At 30.8% G+C, this 20,000-nt stretch overlaps 1 protein-coding gene across 1 annotated transcript in view; it reads right to left on the bottom strand.

Annotated features, from left to right (window-relative positions):
* LOC100212126 (serine/threonine-protein kinase unc-51) overlaps positions 1-20,000 on the bottom strand; it is a 62,646-nt gene that overhangs the window by 16,372 nt on the left and 26,274 nt on the right. Inside the window, exons 6-9 of the mRNA XM_065807192.1 lie at positions 16,863-16,913; positions 16,527-16,655; positions 11,521-11,594; positions 11,300-11,401 (exon numbers count right to left, since the gene is read on the bottom strand). Coding sequence (XP_065663264.1) covers positions 11,300-11,401; positions 11,521-11,594; positions 16,527-16,655; positions 16,863-16,913 — 356 coding nt within the window. The remainder of the gene's footprint in view (positions 1-11,299; positions 11,402-11,520; positions 11,595-16,526; positions 16,656-16,862; positions 16,914-20,000) is intronic.

Below are 20,000 nucleotides of genomic sequence, written 5' to 3'. Positions count from 1 at the left end.
GTCCAATTTCTTTCAAATTTTCAAATGAATTTTTACAAAATCTAAGCAATCTAATCTTAAAAGTTCATTTAATTAAAATTTCCGCGTGCAAAAGTATCCGGACAAAAAAAAAAAACTTGAATTAGATTTCTTTTTTAAACATTTTTAAAATTGAAAACACTTTATTTTAAAGTAAATAATCACTATAGTTCTTGGACTTTCACCTTCACCGACTCAACTAGCATTAGCCGACTTGTGTCCAACTTGTCTCAAATAAGACCACGACTCATCCCCTGTAATAATATTACATAGTTTCCATGAGCCGTTTCTGAAAAGGGCTAAATTTTCCTTACATGCCTCAACTCTATTCTTGCGATTTTGATCAGTTAACTCGTGGGGTATCCAACGTGATGTTAGTTTTCTTTTTTTAAGTGCGTTGTGAATGATTTCGTTGATTGTAAAACGATTAATCGATATCGGGGCTTCAATTATATCATGTGTTGCATGCATATTTTCTTCAATAATGGCTCGCACACGTTCAATATTCTCAGCTGTATACGTGGTTCGAGGGTGCCCTAAGCGAGGATCATCTTCGAGACTCTCTCTACCATCTTTAAATAAAGTAGCCCACTTGGCAACTGTACCGTATTTTGGAGCTTGGTTACCATGAACTAAAACCAACTCACCCGATATGGCTTGTGCTGAAACTCCAAGTAGAGCACCGGTTTTAATATATGCTCGATATTCAAATTTTTCTATTTTTAAATTTTTTTTTTAATGTATATAATAAAATTTAAATAACCTAAGTACAAAGAAACTTTTTATTTATATAAAGAATCGAAAAGCACACTTAAGATTTGCTAATGAACATTTGATTTGGGCAAGAAAACAGTGATTGAAAGTACTTTTTAGTGATGAATTTAAGTTTATGTTATTTGGATCTGATAATATTAGATATGTCCGCCGACCAAAAGGCCATAAAAACGATTCTAAATACCAGCTACCAACAGTAAAGCACGGAAGTCAAAACGTTATAAACTGGGCTAACTTGAATAGAGATTGTATCGGTCCTATCCATTTAATTGATGGCATAATGGAAAAAATATGTGCAAATATATAGTTAAGAATGTTATGCTACCACATTCTAAAGACAAAATGCCTCAAGGAAGGATGTTTTAGAAGGACAATGACCCAAAGCACACTTCAACCCTTGTGAAAAACTTTTTCAAAACCAATGAAATTCGATTAATCAAATAGCCTTAGCAAAGTCCTGACCTTAATTCTATTGAATGCCTGTGTAAGCTCATTGATCAGCAAATTTCAGATCGAAAACTAACAAGTAAACGTGATTTATTGAATACTCTGAAAAAAGAATGGGAAAAATCAAAATTATTGTGATTATGAAGCTTGTGGACTCAATGCCTTGTCACTATCAAGCAGTAACTAATGTAAAGGGCTTCCCGACAAAGTACTAAAGGAATACTTTAAAATAAAGCATTTTTAATTTAAAAAATATTTTTTTTTTAAAAATCTTATTCAAGTTTTTTTTTTGTCCAGATACTTTTGCATGCGCATATTTTAATTAGATGAACTTTTAAGATTAAATTGCTTAGATTTAGTAAAAATTCTTTTTTACTGTGTGTGTATATATATATATATATATATATATATATATATATATATATATATATATATATATATATATATATATATATATATATATATATATATATATTCACTTCATACATATTAGAACAAAGACTTACAGATAATAGTCTAGAATATTTAACTAGATAAATATCTACAACATCAAGTTAAGTTTCATTGTGAAATTAAAGTGTAATGGTTTTATTAACATTTTTAACATTAAAAGTTTTGTAATTTTTAATTATTAATTTAATTTTTTTTATTTTACATTATTACCTAAAATATCTATGCCTTTCTTTTCAGATTTTGAAAATTTAATATTTTCTAATATGATTGTGTTATTCTATTTTATGAGATTTTTTTTTTTTTATAATTCACCTCGCCAAGGCCGAGAAGGCCACTACAAGTGAGGAGGCTACTTGTGGTTATAACCCTCTCTCAACTATATAGCCCCGAAACATGAACTTTAATGAACAAGGCCGCTGCGTGGAGAAACAAATTGAGCGCAGTACTACCAGGGACGTGGTAGGAATCGAACTCAGAACCTCTCGCTTATGAAATGAGCGCTCTACCACTACACCACTACCGCATATAATTAGATATTTTACTATTGGTTTATTGCTTTAAATTGGTAATCAATTTGATTACCTGTATTTTTTTAATATTTATTATAGCCAAAAAAGTTGTAGCAATTCCAGCAACAATAACTGCTGCACCACCCTTATCTGTAACTGGCAAATAAATGATTTGTAGGTTTTATAGTCAATTATGAAACCAAAATATCATTCAGTTATTTCAATTGTTACTTTTATTATTTTTAGGTTAATATTATGAAGCATTTGTAGGTTATTGAGATATTATTAAGGGCCCACATCCCATAGTGCACACAGGGTGTGGTCCCAGAATAGAGAAAAAGATTTCCCTTCAACTCATTAAAGAGGAAGGGATTACCCTTACCGAAAGTGAAGTGGGAGTTGTTAGTGGGCAGGGGAAAATACTTGACTACATCTACAAATATAAGATGTAGTTGAATGTTTTTAGTTTAATATTTATATTGATATTTTTTAATAAATTTTGTTTGTACAAAATTAAATTTGTTACCAATTTTGTTTCTTTTGTTTAATATTAAGTTATGTTTATAAAAAAATTTTGTTGAAAAAATATACATTTTGTTTATACACTAAACAAACCATCAAAACCCATCAAAATTTAAGCAAAACATGGAAAATATTAAAATGATTTGAGCACTGCTGTGACAGTGATTCTCCATGTAGAATAATATAATATTATCAGTTTAGATTTTGTGAATAGTTTAAATAGCATTTAATAATTTTCATAATAATCAACAATTATCTTTAAAAATCAATTTTTCATAGTGTATGTTTTTTATTGATTTGTCTTATCTGTTCAAAAAAACATTAATGTTTTTAATTAAAAGGATCATATTTTTTATAAAAATAAACATTTTACTATATTTTTTTAAACTATATTTTTTTATATATTTAATTTATTTTTTGTTATTAATATTATTTTTTTTTTCTAATGTTACTTTTATCATGATGGTAAAGTTACTTTTCATGTTTAACTGCAAATAATATTACAAAGATTTTTAATTTAGTTTTTATTTTATTTCTTTAGTTCTACTTTGGTGCTCTACCAATATATGCTTACTTTCTCTACTGTTGAAATATGGTTTTAACTATGTTGATCATTAACTAATAGTTTCAAAAGAAATTAGTTGGTCGCAATAAAAGTAAGAATAATTTTATTTTCTGGTCAAATTACAAAAGTTGTTTGCACCGATAGCTATTATATATTTTTTATTCTGTAAAATAGCTAATTGTCTTTGCAATAACTACAATTTTTCAGATTTTGACTATTTTTAACAATGCTTTAGAAAAAACATCAGCAACAGGTAAATTGGTTTGTAGCGTTAATATGTAACATTTTTCTTCTTTTATTATATCATAATTCTTTTTTATATATTAGATGTATCTTACAATGCTTTTTCAGCATATTGCAGAACAAATAGAGGTCCCACATCTCAAAAGGCCCATAAGGTGTGGGGCCAAATTTAGGACAAAAGCTCCCTTCCTTGACCCCTTTTTTTTTACAGGGAGCATGGATCCTGCAGAAAGTAAAAGATATGAAAATAATACACTACATCTATAATTTTTATAGTTGGATATCTAGTATTTTTATAGTTGGATAATCTACCAATTGTTAATTGATGATGCAGATTTAGTTAATTTTTTTTGTAAATATATACTTTCTTTCATATATTTTATTTTATTATTGTGTGTAAAAAAATAGTAGTTGTAAATATCAAAACTTTTTTTAGTTTAATGATGTTTCGTTTTAAAAAAATATATTTTGTTCTATTTTATAAATAAAACTTTGTATTGTTTTATTTGTAAATTTTGTTGAAAAGATATATTTTGTTCCATTTTTTTAACAACTTTTTTTAATTGTTTGAAAGTCATATATTTTGTTTCTTTTTCTAATTAATGTTTTGCTAATTGTAAATAAATATATAAATATATAGGCTTTGATTTTGCATTTTATTATTTTAGTAATAGTATATTAATTATAGAAATGGAGGGACAGTATGGAACAGACTTACCAAGACCCATATTTTACAGGTCTGAACAGCTATTATGTATGAATAAATATAGCTGAATAAATGTTTGCATAAACTTATTTTTAATTATGAGCATTCTATTTCATGAGCAGTAAATTAAAAAACAAAACATTGAAGGTTAACTTAAATAGATAGCACTTGAGGTTCAAGTGTTTTTTTCCAGTCAAACTAACAATAGTTTTTTTTTTTTCAAAAAAAGTAGTTTAAACTCAACTTTATATATAAAAATATATAAAATATTAAACGATTCAACTTTTTTTTTTTCAAAAAAAGTAAATTTTTTGGGTAAGTTTAACATGTGTTTCAATGGTAAAAAAATCATAAACTTTTAATCTGCAAGTTTATGAGATTAACTTTTAATCTGCAAGTTTATGAAATTCACCAAGCTCAATTAACTATTGTGCAGAGTTTTGAGTTGAACTCAATATGTCAAAATAATACAACATATTAACTTTTTTTTTTATTTATTTATAAAATTTTAAGTTAATTCCCAACCTAAGAACTAACATTCCCGTTTCTAAAAAAAAATTGCCTAACTTAAATCTTCAATTTAATCTTGAATTCATTATTATTTTTTTAATATTAATTCACCTCCCCAAGGTCAAAAACTACTACAATCAAGGACGCTTTAATTGTGGTTATAACCCTCTTTCTACTAATAACTCCGAATCACAAAACTTGACAAACAAGGTCGCTGTGCAGAAAAAAGTTGAGTTACTACCAGGGAAAAAATAGAGATCAAACTTTGAACTTCTTGCTTATGAAGCAAACACTCTACCACTATACCACTACCGCATTATTATTATCAGAATTAAATTATTTTAATTAAAAAATGAATTATTTAAAATATTTGAAAATCTGCATGATTTGCTAATTATTAAGAATGAATTTGAAAAACTAGCAAAAACTCATTTTAGGAAACTGATGTTTCATTTTGTGTTACTGTATATTGCTTTAATAAAGATTCCTAAAGAACAAGAAAATGTAAGAATAACCTTTTTAATTTAATGATACATATTACCAAAGTAATACACCATGAAAAAAATTAATGGTACATAACACAAAGTAATGCACAATGAAAAATAATTTAACTATAAAAAGCTAACAACATCAAAGAAAATGATTAAAAAAACTTTCAAGGTAACTAGAAATGTACTGGAACTAGTTCCTGTTGAGTCCCCAATTTCGCACACCAGAAAGAAATACTTGGTCTGAGTCCGGGTACTCAGCACCAGGTTAATTTTAAAAAGTTCGAATGAAAGCTTGTGAAATCTCTAGCGCTGACTCATTTTCACATAACAACACTGACTAATTTGCGATAATTAAGTTTGCCTAAATATATCAAGTTTTTTTTTGAAAACGGCTATGCTTACACTCGAGGTCACAACTTCAAATTATGCAAACTAAAGTGTAAACTTGATGTATGTAAATATTCTTTATCCCTCAGGGTTGTTAGAATTTGGAACAACTTGCCGCCTGATTTCATTAATCCCAAAAATATCAAGAGCTTTAAAATTAAAATTAACTCTATTAACTTCAAAAAATACTTTTCCGGCTTACTAATTTTTGTTTCATAATTGTGGTATTTTATTTAATATATATATTTTTGTAACTTATCGCTAAATAACTGCTAATATGCGCTAATTAACCAAAAGTTATGTTATGGAAAATAAAAAATTAAGAGAGACAAAGAATCACAAAAAAAAAAAAAAAAAAAAGTAGACCTTTTTGACTGTAGTGTAAATAAAAAATATATATATTTTAAGTGAGACATGCCTATAGTGAGTAAATCTTCTCGTTCACAGCTGATTTGCTAACAGTAATAACTGATAGGTTTTATTGTGCATTAGAAAAAGGTGGAGAGGTTAAGGCCATCGCTCTTGACATTTCAAAAGCTTTTGATAAAGTTTGGCATGCTGGTCTTCTCCATAAGCTTTCTTCTTATGGTGTATCCGGCAACATCTTTAAAATTATTGAATCCTTTCTTTCCAATTGTAGTATAAAAGTCGTCCTTGATGGACAGCACTCTTCTTCTTGTTCTGTAACTTCAGGGGTTCCTCAAGGTTCTATCCTTGGCCCTATACTCTTTTTAATTTACATTAACGATCTTCCAGATATTGTCACATCTAAGGTGGCATTGTTTGCTGATGATACTACTATTTATTCTTGTCGTGATAAGAAACAAACACCGTCTGATTGCGTGGAGGGGGCATTTGAGTATGAAAAGGATCTCACTTCTGCTACAGCATGGGACTCACAGTGGCTGGTGAACTTTAATTCAGATAAAACTCAATTTTTTTCAGCCAATCGTTATTGCAATAATTTAGATCTTCCTATATTTATGAACAATGATGCACTCCATGAGTCATCTACTCTTCATCTTCTAGGATTAACTCTTACTTCCAATCTTTCTTGGAAACCATATATCAAATCAGTTGCAAAATTAGCATCTGCTATGGTTGCATCTCTTTATCGAGCTCGTCACTTTCTTACTTTGGATTCTATTTTCTATCTCTATAAATCTCAAATCCGTCCTTGTATGGAATACTGTTACCATATCTGGGGCAGATCTTCTAATGATGCCCTTTCTCTTTTAGACAAGGTGCAAAAACGCATTATAAACATAGTTGGACCTGCTTTTGCAGCCAACCTCCAACCATTATCGCATCATCCTAATAATGCTTCTCTTTCTCTTTTCTACAAATACTATAATGGGCACTGCTCTAAAGAGCTAGCGTCTCTTGTGCCATCTGCTTTAACACGTTCTCGTGTTACTCGTCATTTAATTAAGTCTCATTCTTTTTCTGTGACTGTTCCTAAGTGCTCCAAAAACGCTTATTTGTCTAGTTTTTTTCCTCGAACATCAGCTCTTTGGAATTCGCTTCCTTCATCTTGATTTCCTGATTCATATAATTTGCAATCCTTTAAGTCGTCCATCAATCGCTATCTTTTTCCTTTCAGTAACTTCCAACTTTAATTTCTTTTTTTTAATATTTTTTTTTAAACATCTTTGCTTCCAACAAGGCTGCAAGCAGCCACTAATTAAAGTTGGAAGTTACTGAAAAAGAAAAGATGAAGATTGTAGAGCAAGATAACGATTGACGGACAACTTAAAAGATTGCAAATTATATAAATCAGGAAATCAAGATGAAGGAAGCAAATTCCAAAGAGCTGATGTTTGAGGAAAAAACTAGATGAATAAGCGTTTTTGGAGCACTTAGGAACAGTCACAGAAAAAGGATAAGAACTAATTAAATAACGATAAGAACTAATTAAATAACACGTGAATGAATTTTAGTAGATGGCACAAGAGACGCTAGCTCTTTAGAGCAGTGTCCATTATACTATTTGTAAAAAAGAGAAAGAGAAGCAACATTACGACAATGTGATAATGGTTGGAGGTTGGCTGCAAAAGCAGGTCTAACTATGTTTACAATGCATTTTTGCACCTTGTCTAAAAGAGAAAGGGCATCATTAGAAGATCCGCCCCAGATATGGTAACAGTATTCCATACAAGGATGAATTTGAGATTTATAGAGATAGAGAATAGAATCCAAAGTAAGAAAGTGACGAGCTCGATAAAGAGACGCAACCTTAGCAGATGCTAATTTTGCAACTGATTTGATATATGGTTTCCAAGAAAGATTGGAAGTAAGAGTTAATCCTAGAAGATGAAGAGTAGGTGACTCATCGAGTGCATCAATGTTCATAAATATAGGAAGATCTAAATTATTGCGATAACGATTGGCTGAAAAAAATTGAGTCTTATCTGAATTAAAGTTCACCAGCCACTGTGAGCCCCATGCTGTAGCAGAAGTGAGATCCTTTTCAAGCTCAAATGCCCCCTCCAAGCAATCAGAGGGTGTTGGTTTCTTATCACGACAAGAATAAATAGTAGTATCATCAGCAAACAAAGCCACCTTAGATGTGACAATATCTGGAAGATCGTTAATGTAAATTAAAAAGAGTATAGGGCCAAGGATAGAACCTTGAGGAACCCCTGAAGTACAGAACAAGAAGAAGAGTGTTGTCCATCGAGGACAACTTTTATGCTACGATTGGAAAAGAAGGATTCAATAATCTTAAAGATGTTGCTGGATACACCATAAGAAGAAAGCTTATGGAGAAGACCAGCATGCCAAACTTTATCAAAAGCTTTTGAAATGTCAAGAGCGATGGCCTTAACCTCTCCACCTTCATCTAATGCACGATAAAACCTGTCAGTTATTACCGTTAGCAAATCAGCTGTAGAACGAGAAGATCGAAATCCATATTGATGATCAGAAAGTAAGTTATTCGATTCAAGATGAGAAATTAAGTGTTTGTTAATTAAAGATTCAAAAACCTTGCTTATGATAGGAAGAAGACTAATAGGACGGTAGTTAGACGAATCAGATCGCTCTCCAGAATTTTTGAAGATAGGGATAACAGATGCCGCTTTCCAGCAGGCTGGAAAGCAAGACTCTGAAAAGCACTTGTTGAATAGTTTTGAGAGTATAGACGACAGCTCCGGAGAACACTTCTGCAAGACAATAACAGGTATGTTGTCCGGGCCACAAGCTGAAGAAGAGTCTAGGCAAGAAATCACTTTAGATACAGATGTTGGAGTGATATGAATGTCAAGCAATGGATCAACCTGTTTGTTGGCAATATCAGGTAGAACACAACTAGTGGAATCAAGAGATGATATTGATGAAAAGTTTTTAGCAAACAGTTCGGCTTTGTCTTTAGGTGAGATGACAAAGTCTGAACCATACAAGAGAGGTGGAATTATAGATTTGCCCTTATTATTGATATTATTAAAGATTCTCCAGAAGTCATGAGAGCCTAATTTTTGAGATGAGATACAAGATTTCATGACCTGAGAATAGCGGGTTTTGGCGTTAGACAAAACCTTTTTACAATTTTTATTAGCAATAATAAACAAACGTCTGTTTTCTGGAGAATTGTTTTGCTCATAAATATGGAAGTAACAGTTTCGATTGGCAATCGCAGCAGCACAGTGTGAGGAAAACCATGGAGGAGAGTGAGGCTTGACCTGGAATCGTCAAGAGGGAATAAAAGATTCCATGCCAGCCTGAATCCATGAAGTTATGTAAGAAGCACATTTGTCGACAGGAAGATGAAAGATTTCTACCCAAGGGCCATCACGAAGAAAATCACGAAAAGAATCCCAATCAGCTTTACTGTAGTTGTAAGAGGTTCGATAATAGGGGGATTCAGGTGATGAAGAAGTATGAGATATTAGTTTTAGAGAGATCAAACTGTGATCAGAAGAACCTAAGGGTGAATCTGGAGAAACTGAGCACTGCCTAGGATCAGAAACAAGACATAAGTCGAGTAGAGAGGGTAGATGATTCGGGTTGTCTGGAAAGCGAGTTGGAAAGTTGACTATTTGAGTTAGGGATTGAGAAAGGCAAAAGTTGTGGGCTTTAATGCCTTCAGAGTCACTGACACTAGAGCCAAGCCATTCAGAGTGGTGAGCATTAAAGTCACCGAGAACAACTATATTAGCTGATGGATGAAGAGAGAGGGCTTGATCAATATGATCAGAAATAACATCAAAAAGAGTGCAGTCTTGAGATGAAGGAGAGCGATATAGAACAAAGAGAAAGGCAATAGAGTAAAGTGGTGCTAAACGAAAGCACATGAAAGAATAGTCTGTGGATTCAAACCTAGTTTCACAACAAATGGGTGAATTCTTACGAATGTAAATGCCCAGGCCAAGCATGTGACTATTGGAGTCTTTACGAATTAGAGGAAGATAACCATCAACACTAAGATCACAAGATAAGACAGCCGAACTCAAATTAGTCTCACAAAGAGCAAGTAGGTCTGGTGAACTTTGCAAGAGATAAGACTCAACAGAAGAAAAGTTACTTCGAAGACCACGAATATTAGTGAATGATAGGTTTAGAGAACTTGGTGATGATGATGGTTTTTTGTATTTTATAGTTTTTGGTTCTTTATTCATTTTTAAATTAGATTGAAGAACTTGACTCAAAGCATAGATAGTACTCAGAACACCGTTTAATAGCCCAAGCAAATGCCTCATTACTACTAATAAACCCTAAGCCGTAACAAAGGGCTCCAAATGTGGCCTCCGCAATGCACACCAAAAGTACAAACAGGGACACCATCCATGCGCAACATGGCACTGTTAATACTTTGATATTTTACAGCTGTTGATGGAATCAGCCTCTCTGAGAGCTACCACAGAGTTTGGGAAACCTGACTACCAGCCGGCCTCAGAACCATAAAACTGAGTTTTAGAGCTGTACTCTCATTAGGAGATAATAGAATGAGTTGCCTTGTCATAAAAACAGAGACACAAGCAAAACCCATGCATTGAGTCAAGAAGATCCAGCATTCAACATCCTAAACTGGAAACAATGTATTAAAAATACATCTGCGCCAGCCTAATATATGAAGAAGGGGTGCGAGGCTGGTCAACAGATAGAATCTGTTTACCCCTTAAGTTAAATTAGTGGCTGCTTAAGTTAAATTAGTGGCTGTTAATTAAGTTAAATTAGTTAATTAAGTTAAATTAGTGTTAATTAAGTTAATTAAGTGTGATTAGCTGTTAATTAAGTTAAATTAGTGGCTGCTTGTAGCTTTGTTGGAAGCAAAGATGTTTTTAAAAAAAAATCAAAAAAATAGGGCTTCACTCCATTTCCTTTGTGGTTATTGACACTCTTAGACTTATATCAAGAAGTTTATTGGTTGAAGTTTAAACTAAAAGTAGTTCTGTTAATAATAATTTGACACAATTTAAAGTACCACCTAAACAAATAGTTACAGCACTTAATTTAATTTAAAACTTAAATTAATTTAATTTAAAACTTAATTTCATTTAAAACTTAAGTTAATGTTTATTAAATATTTCTTTTAAGTTACCAGGTGTCCGGTACTGCAACAAAATGGCTGATTCCAGGTACTCCGAAAAACAGCCAAATTACAGGGTCCCAGGGTCCAAACTGAGCACCCGGTTAACTATTTACCATAAAAGTTAAGATAAAGGTAACTATTTACCATAAAAGGTCCTTTCCCAGTCAAACACTGATAAACAATTGCTCCAACACTCCATAGATCTGCTTTAGCATCATATGCTTTTGACATGATCACTTCTGGAGCCTATTAAATACAAAAAAAAAATGCGGTAAAAAATTCAAAAATAAGCTTTATACTTAAATTCTTTTAAAAAATAATAAATATATCATACATTTATTGTAGACAGAAAATAAAATATTTACCATATACATAGGAGACCCGCATAGTGTTGCTGCCATCATTTCTCCATGTAAAAACCGTGCAAAACCAAAATCAGCTGTAAAAGTATAAGATGTTTTTTACAAATTCTAACATTTTATAATAAAATATCTTTGCATATAAATTTTCATTAAAAATTTTTTTTTATATTGATACATAAAAAGAAATAATAATAGTGCTATAAAGAACCTTTATAATAAATTTAAAAAAATAAAATATAATTTTTGTTAACTGCAAGATAGCAGATTATTATAAGCAAATGCAATCAAAACTTTAAAGTATAAACCTTTACATAAGAATAAAATTAGATGAAATAACAGACATTTTTTGAACATAAAGTAAGCTAGTGTCTTAATCATACTAGAACTTCTTGTTATACTTTTTAACATCATAAAACTTTCAAGTTACTGGTATGTTATATATGATTTAAATGGAAATCAAAAATATATGATAAAAAATAAATCTTACACCTTCAACTCTTTCTTTTAAAATTTAAATACTTGAAAAATTTAAACTTGGACAGATTTATTTGTTTATATTAGCTAATTTATGTTGTTTTTTTTAAATAAAATTTAATTCAAGGGCATGATGAGAATGTCAAATTGTATGAGAATAATTGTCTACTAACACCAACTACAATCATTCATTAAATATTACAAGTTGAAAAATATGATGATGCCTTTTTAAATTTTTTTTCCAAGATCCTTTCCTGTATCATTCTTTAATGCTTTCCACCAATAGAAAATTTTGTCTATTAATAATTAAACTAATTCTATTAAATCCATTCAATTCCATTTCCATTCACATTAAAGTCAAATTCACATCATTTCATATTTATTTCATTTCATATCTAATCATTCTATTAAAATATCAAAAAAGTTATGAATTGAATAATTTTATTTTAAACACGTTCGAGATGATACTAAGGAGTTGCTTCTTAATTTGTAATTTGATAGAAGCAAGGAGTTCTAAGTAGAAAGGTGAGTTTAAATTAGTTAATACTGGTATCAATAATATTACCTCACAGTAACAGTAAGCATTGCTTAATAAATATGCATTTTCATGACTTCGTTATTGATAGATTATATCATTATTAGATAATTTTAAAATTTATTTTGTAAGGTATTTTCACTAATTTTTTGATAATTATTTAATTACTAGAAAATTCATGGGTGCCCATGGCGCCCGTTTTTAGCAATCTTTTACACTTGTAAATGGTAATTATTTTGAGAAAAGAAGTGAAGCCGGTGAAGGCAACTTAATCTTTTATATATTATGCATACCTAATGTTTGTTTATAAGTGAAAAAGAATTAAAATTAAAAATTTGAATAACTTAAAACAAGTGTTAAAAATAAAAAATTCTAAGTTAAAAAATTTCATTAAAGAATTTTTTTATAAACTATATTACTCTTGAGTCCTTAATAAAAGGGGGAGGGGGGCGTTTAATAATTTTTCGGAAAATTAATAAATTTATTAATTTTTAATTGTTGTCAGCAAAAACTTTATTTATCTCAAAACTAAAAATTGCCAACCCGGTAAATCTCGATTCAGCATATTAAATCCTATTAAAATTATGCCAAAACAGCTGTTGGAAAATGCGCATTCGCCCACAAGCCATGCTAGAATTAAATAGTTTTAAGCGTATTTTGTAAAAAATATTAGTTCGGATTTATAAACTAAACTTTTGTATAAAAAATACTTATATTGAATCATAAAAAAATTCCCACTCCCCTTTTTATTAACCCGCCCTTAATTGGATTTAAACTAAAATTTCCCCCCCTCCTTTTATTCACCCCCTCCCCCTTGTATTAAAAGTAAGAGCATTAACGATAATGATTTTCTTTAAAAGCAAGACATGTTATGCGAATTTATGTTATTATACTGGATTAGTTAACTATTTATTAAACGCCATGTCTTATATTATATCAATATTTATTATTATTAATATATTAGCATCAATTAGTTAATTAATTAAAAAGTATTCTACAAAAAAATAAAAATAGACTCCAATAGGAATTGAACCTGGAGCGCAGGCATCACGATCAAATTTATTAATCACTACACCACACAGTATTGTAACTTTACAAGTTAATAAAGTTTAAATAAAATGAATTGTTTTGATATTTTGATATTTTTTACATGATACTTTTTAAGTAATTAACGCGCTTTAAAATAAAACAACTTCCGCATGATTAATACGTAAGCATTACATCAGCGTTACACAATCAGGGAATCAGTGACCTGGGTAAACATATATTAGATAATTCAATATGTTAAACTCTGTATGTATAATTGTAAACATAACATTTTAGTTATAGTATCAGTTATTATATATATTAGTGGTTTGTTATTTTTATATTTTGTAACTGCTGTTTTTTTTTTTAAATATTTGAAAACTCAATAATAATGTCTTTATTTAGTAACAAAGGTGGGCACTTCCGATAAAAGTTCCGATAATCGATAATTATCGGATTAAGAAAAAATTATCGATTATCGGACTAACCTAACTATCGGACTATCGATTATCGGACCGGCAAAGTTGAACTTCCGATAAAGCGATAATTATCGGATCAAAGAAAAATTATCGTAATAAAATTTTTTTTTAAACTATCGGACTAAATTATCGGACCGACTCAAAACTATCGGACTAAATTATCGGACAGACTCAAAACTATCTGACTTCTATTTTTTAAAATGTTCATATATTTAATATTTTGAATTTCAAAATTGGAGTATTTTTCACGAAAAAGACGACATTTAGACAGCCTTCCGCGGCATTCTTGGACAGGTGGCGCGTAATTTGAACTATGGTGGGAGGGCTCCCTTCACTAAGACAGATGGCAAGGCACAGGGATTGTGGAATTGTCAGAACAGGAGGACAGTGGCAGCCAAACAGATCAAGGAGGCCATCGGTAAAAAGCTTCAGACACCAGGGGTGACACGCTGGAACTCATACTACGATTCCTGTGCTGCTCTGCTTGAGGTGCTGGAGGACCGAGATATGATGGAAAAGCTGAATGCTGTAATGCTTAAGCAAAGCTTGCCTTATTTGTACAGTACTGATAAGGACCTGCTCGCTCAGTACTGCAAGATAATGAAACCGGTTGCAACATGCCTGGACACCCTGCAGTCTGAAGTGAATGCCTATATGGGCATTCTCCTGCCTACTATTAAGCTGATGAAGGACCAAGTAGCAGGCTTGAGGAGGGATAACAGCATTGTTGAGGGGCAGGCGTTGATAACATACTTGCTGGAGAACCCTCAAAATCCACGTGTGGCCTTGAAGGGGAGGTTTGAGAAGATGTTTGAGGATAAGGACCTTCTAGTGGCCACTGCCCTCCACCCCCATTTCAAGCTAAGTGTGGTTGGGTATCTTAACCCAGCCTTGAAAGGTGACATCAAGAGGCAAATTGTCAGACAGATGGTGATCAGGGCCAGCCCTGGAGAAGAGACTGGTGGAGAGACTGGCCAGATGCAGAAAGAAGATGAGGAGGACCCCTTTAAGTACATGAGGGACGACGACGATCTGTTGGCAAGAAAGGGTGTCCTTGAGGAGGACATTGAAAAAGCTTACGATGAGTGGAACAGAATCAGAGTGAACAGTAAACTACGTGTCTCTTATGACCAGTTCCCCCTGCTCCACAGAGCTGCCTGGTTGGATATGTTCCTCAAGTACAACACCCCCCTCCCCTCCTCCGCAGCTGTGGAGAGGCTGTTCAGTAGTGGTTCAGATATCTTGAGGCTTAAGCGGTCGAACCTGACAGCCGACAACTTTGAAAAACTTGTTTTTATCAAGGGTAACCTTCCCTTGCTTTCTTAAAATAAATTTTTTGTACGTTTTCTTTTTACAACTTTCTAAAATTTGTTGGAAAAATTACCATTCTCTTTTTTGTCAAAATTTTCTAATGCAAAAATTTTTGTTGTTATTTTTTTTATATGCTGGACAGCAATTTTTCTATATACCACCATGGCATACTGCTTTGGGTGACAAGATAAACTATAAGATGCATTTAGTTATTTATGTTTTTGATATTTTGAGATAATTATGATCGGAACATGCATTTTGGAGGTCAACATGTTAAAAAAAAACCTCAGAGGAAATTTTTTTATTCTGGAATTTTTTAACATTAATACACAAGATCTTTCAAGAGAAGAGATAATTTCATCAATTAATTTTTTTAACTAAGATTATCGGACTTAAATTATCGGACCGGTAAATCTGGGAAATTATCGGACTTAAAATTATCGGATTGGTCTTTTTTTTGAACTATCGGACTATCGATTATCGGACCGGTGAAACTGGAAAATTATCGGACTATCGATTATCGGATTAAGAAAATAAACTATCGGACTATTGATTATCGGATTAAGAAAAAATTATCGGGTGCCCACCTTTGTTTAGTAACACATTTCATATTTATGTAACATGCTACTCCATTTCAGATGCTGGGTAAAATTTAATGCCTTAAAAAAATCATTGAATGCTTCAAACTGTGTGAATCCATTGCTATAGAATGAAGAGAGAGAATCTATCTAATTGTTTTGGAGCTTTTAGACTTATGGAGCAAAATATTATACTTTCCACATGTATATGGTCAAGTCATTTATACAAAACTATTAAAAGTTCTGAAAGACTATGAACACTACAGAAAGAAATAAAACTCTGATGGATTGAATGAGTTGTTTGACATGAGGCAAACGGTTGTGCAAAGAAAATAAGAATCAACATAAATTGGTCCACTGGCAAACCTGCTAGCTTATAAACTATCCCCCATTAAAGCGAAAGAAGACTGTGAAAGCAATTTTTCTGAAAGTATCACAGACTCATCCAACCACACCTATGACATTCTTTGGATGATGAGTATACACCATCAACAAGCAAAAATACAGCTGGTTACTTGTTTTTTGTTTTGTTTTTGTTAGTTCTCTTTTTTTGCGTGTGTTAGTTTTATTATTATTACTGATTCAAATGTTTAAAATTTAAATTACCAATTTTAACTTTAATGTCAGATGGCTGAAGAAACTTTGGAAATTCATTTTGATGACTGAGTAGAATATTTTGAGGTTTCAAATCTCGATGGACAATATCTTTTGTTGTCAGCACTTGCAAAGCTGATGCTAATTTAAAAAAAAAACTACAAAATATAAATATAAAATTAATCTATTAATAAATGCTAAAATAGATGCACACAAAAAGCCCATGAAGATTTCACTTTTTAAGGAGTATACTTTTTTAATGTTTTGGTTAGGGCTTATATAAACATACAAACATACATAAAATGTAAATTAAAAAAGATCAGTCAAAATGAATAAACTTAAAAAAACCTATTTGCTTCAGAAATAAACGTATTGTATCTTCACTAAGAGTTCCTTTCACTAAATATGACAAAAATTATTATCCATAAAATTAAACAATTTTAAACTCAATTTATTTACAACTCAGAGTTTTACGCAAAACTGTGATCATTAGATGCTTTTTACAAAACAATTGATGATGATGCGCAAAACTCAGAGCTATGTTTTAAACAAATTGAATTCATAACCATTAAATTTTTTAAAATATTATTTACTCTACATTTGCACTCACTAGTCAGAATCTTACAAACTTGTGTGTGTGTGCAAAATTAAAATGTTGACTGGAATGCACTAAAGTGCATATATCTTAATCAGAAATGATGAACATTTCTGATGTCTTCATAGTTGAAATATATATATATATATATATATATATATATATATATATATATATATATATATATATATATATATATATATACATATATATATATATATATATATATATATATATATATATATATACACACACACACACACACACACACACACACACACACACACACACACACCCACACACACACACACTCACACACACACAAACACACACACACACAAACAAACACCCACACACACACACAGAGGTGTGCACTAGATTTTTAGATGTTTGAGTTTTGAAACTTACATGCATTGTGAAAACTCCAAACTTTTGTATGTCCATGCTTGTGTTAAATAAGAATGATTTGCAAAATATTGTGGTGAATAGAGCTTGGGAACAAAAAAACCCTAATTTTTTAACCCACCCAGCTGAGAGAAACGAGTTTATAAAATATTTTCTTTACAATTTTTATCTAAATTTATATTCATCACCAAATTTCAAGTTTCATGCAATAATCTCTAAGTGTTCAGTTTTATGACCCTGCAAAGTTTACAGCCTAGTCAAATTGAGGAAGGTTAAAACTTTATATGGTCATAGTTTTCGAAAAAATAAGAGATTGTATGAAATTTGAAATTTGTTGATGAATATAAATTTAGATAAAAATAGTAAAGAAAACATTTTTATAAACTAGTTGCTCCCACGTTAAGAGCTGGGTGGGCACAAAAGTTAGGGATTTTTTGTTTCCAAGCTCCAATCACCACAACTTTTTGCAAATCATTCTTATTTGACATAAATGCCTGTAAGTGTCAAAACTCAAACATCTAAAAATCCAGTGTACACCTCTGATATATATATATATATATATATATATATATATATATATATATATATATATATATATATATATATATATATATATATATATAGTTCTATAGATTGTGGCATTTGGGAGTACGGAAGGAAAAAAATGATTCTTATGCCAACAAATATGTCACTTTTAATTACTTTTGACTTTTGGCCAACATTTGCGTGTTGTCAGAAAGTTAAAAACATTAATTTAATTACAAATTAATCGTTTTTTATAAAACCTGCAAAAACGCAAATTTAATTGACCAGAATGTTTTTAAAAACATTCTGAATGTTTTTAAAACATTCTGAAGATTTTTAATAATATAAACAATGTTTTTATTTTTTTTATTTAATAAAATGTTTTTATTTTTTTTACTGTAAATTAAGCACGGAGTGTTGCTACATCGACTATCTTATAGCCTAACTTGCAACAAAGTGCTGCTACATCGACTAACAAATGGCCTGACTCGCAATGGAGTGCTGCTACATCAACTGACAAATAGCCTGACTCGCAACGGAGTGTTGCTACATCAACTATCTTATAGCCTGACTCGCAAGGGAGTGCTGCTACATCGACTGAGGGTTTGGTTGGGGCAGGCAGTCTATCAAGTAATAAAAAAAAAAAATTCCGGTATTGCATTTTAATTTTTACTTTTTGCCAACAAAATACAGAAAAACTTTCTAAAAACCAGTTAGGGGTTTTATATATATATAGCAACTAAATGTACCTTTGAATTTGGAATAAGAAAGTCATTCATAGAACTTTGAATTGCTTCACTTATATTTTTGGCAGAATGCGATACATTGAGTTGACAAGCTCAAAGAATTGCCGATTTTTGATGAAATTCATTAGTTAACCAATGAGCTGTCAGGCTAAGAAATGAACATTTTCCGTTGGTAGATGCCCATCCATCAGTTGTAAATGAAATATATGAAGCATCATTTATTTCTTTTTGGACCTTTTGTCTGACCTTGTTATATATATTTTGAAAAACAGATTTTTTAATGTATTTTCTACTTGGAATGCAATAGTTAGGACATAAATGGTTTAACAATCTTTGAAATCCGATGTTTTCTACTATAGAAAAAGGTTGAATATCAACTGCAATCATTTCTGCAATATATTTATTAATTAATTTAGACTTGTGATCATTAATGTCCCAGGGCTTTTTTCTCTCAATTGTTTGAAAGAAAGTTTGTTGAGACTGTTTTGAGCAACTTGCATGAGTTGACTTGATTTTCTTGAATACGTTTTGTTCACTTTCTGCTCTTCTTTTGTTTTCTTCATTAAGTTTCAAATCTTTGCTTGCTATTTTTTTATGTTTTGTATTAATATGAGACAACATATTTGTTGTGTTAAAAGACTTAGATTTTTTTTCTTTGTTACTTCTTGTAATCTTCATTTTGCATAGGCTACATATTGCAATTGAAGCATCTTCAGGAGAAATAGTAAAATATTTCCACACCCAGCTGCGTGATTTTATTGGAATATCTTTTCCAAACAAAGATGCTGCCATTCTGAATATATATTTGATTCTGCAACTTTATTATCTTATTAGTAATTTAGATATCTAAATAACAATCATATAAAAATATAGATAGCAATACTTGAATACATATAGATAACAATGCTTAAATAAGTTACTTTTAAGTATAACAATAAAATAATACAAAATAAAATTATACTAAAAACAACATTATAGTAATAAAAGCATAATTACATCCAGCAGTTAAATTAAAGCTTATAAACATCATTTTAAGAATAAACTTGCCTGGAAACAAAGTTAAAAAAAACAATTTTTCAAAAAATTCTAAGCGATGCAAAAAGTTTAGATTATTTATTATTTAATTATTATCAAAATGCAGGATAAAAGTATTAAAATGCCATCGGTAATGCATATCGGTAAATTAATAAAAAAAGGCCGATACCGATTTTGAAT

The sequence above is a fragment of the Hydra vulgaris genome, chromosome 10, assembly GCF_038396675.1.
Source record: "Hydra vulgaris chromosome 10, alternate assembly HydraT2T_AEP".
NCBI classification, from domain to species: domain Eukaryota; kingdom Metazoa; phylum Cnidaria; class Hydrozoa; order Anthoathecata; family Hydridae; genus Hydra; species Hydra vulgaris.
This window is presented reverse-complemented; position numbering and strand designations above follow the sequence as displayed.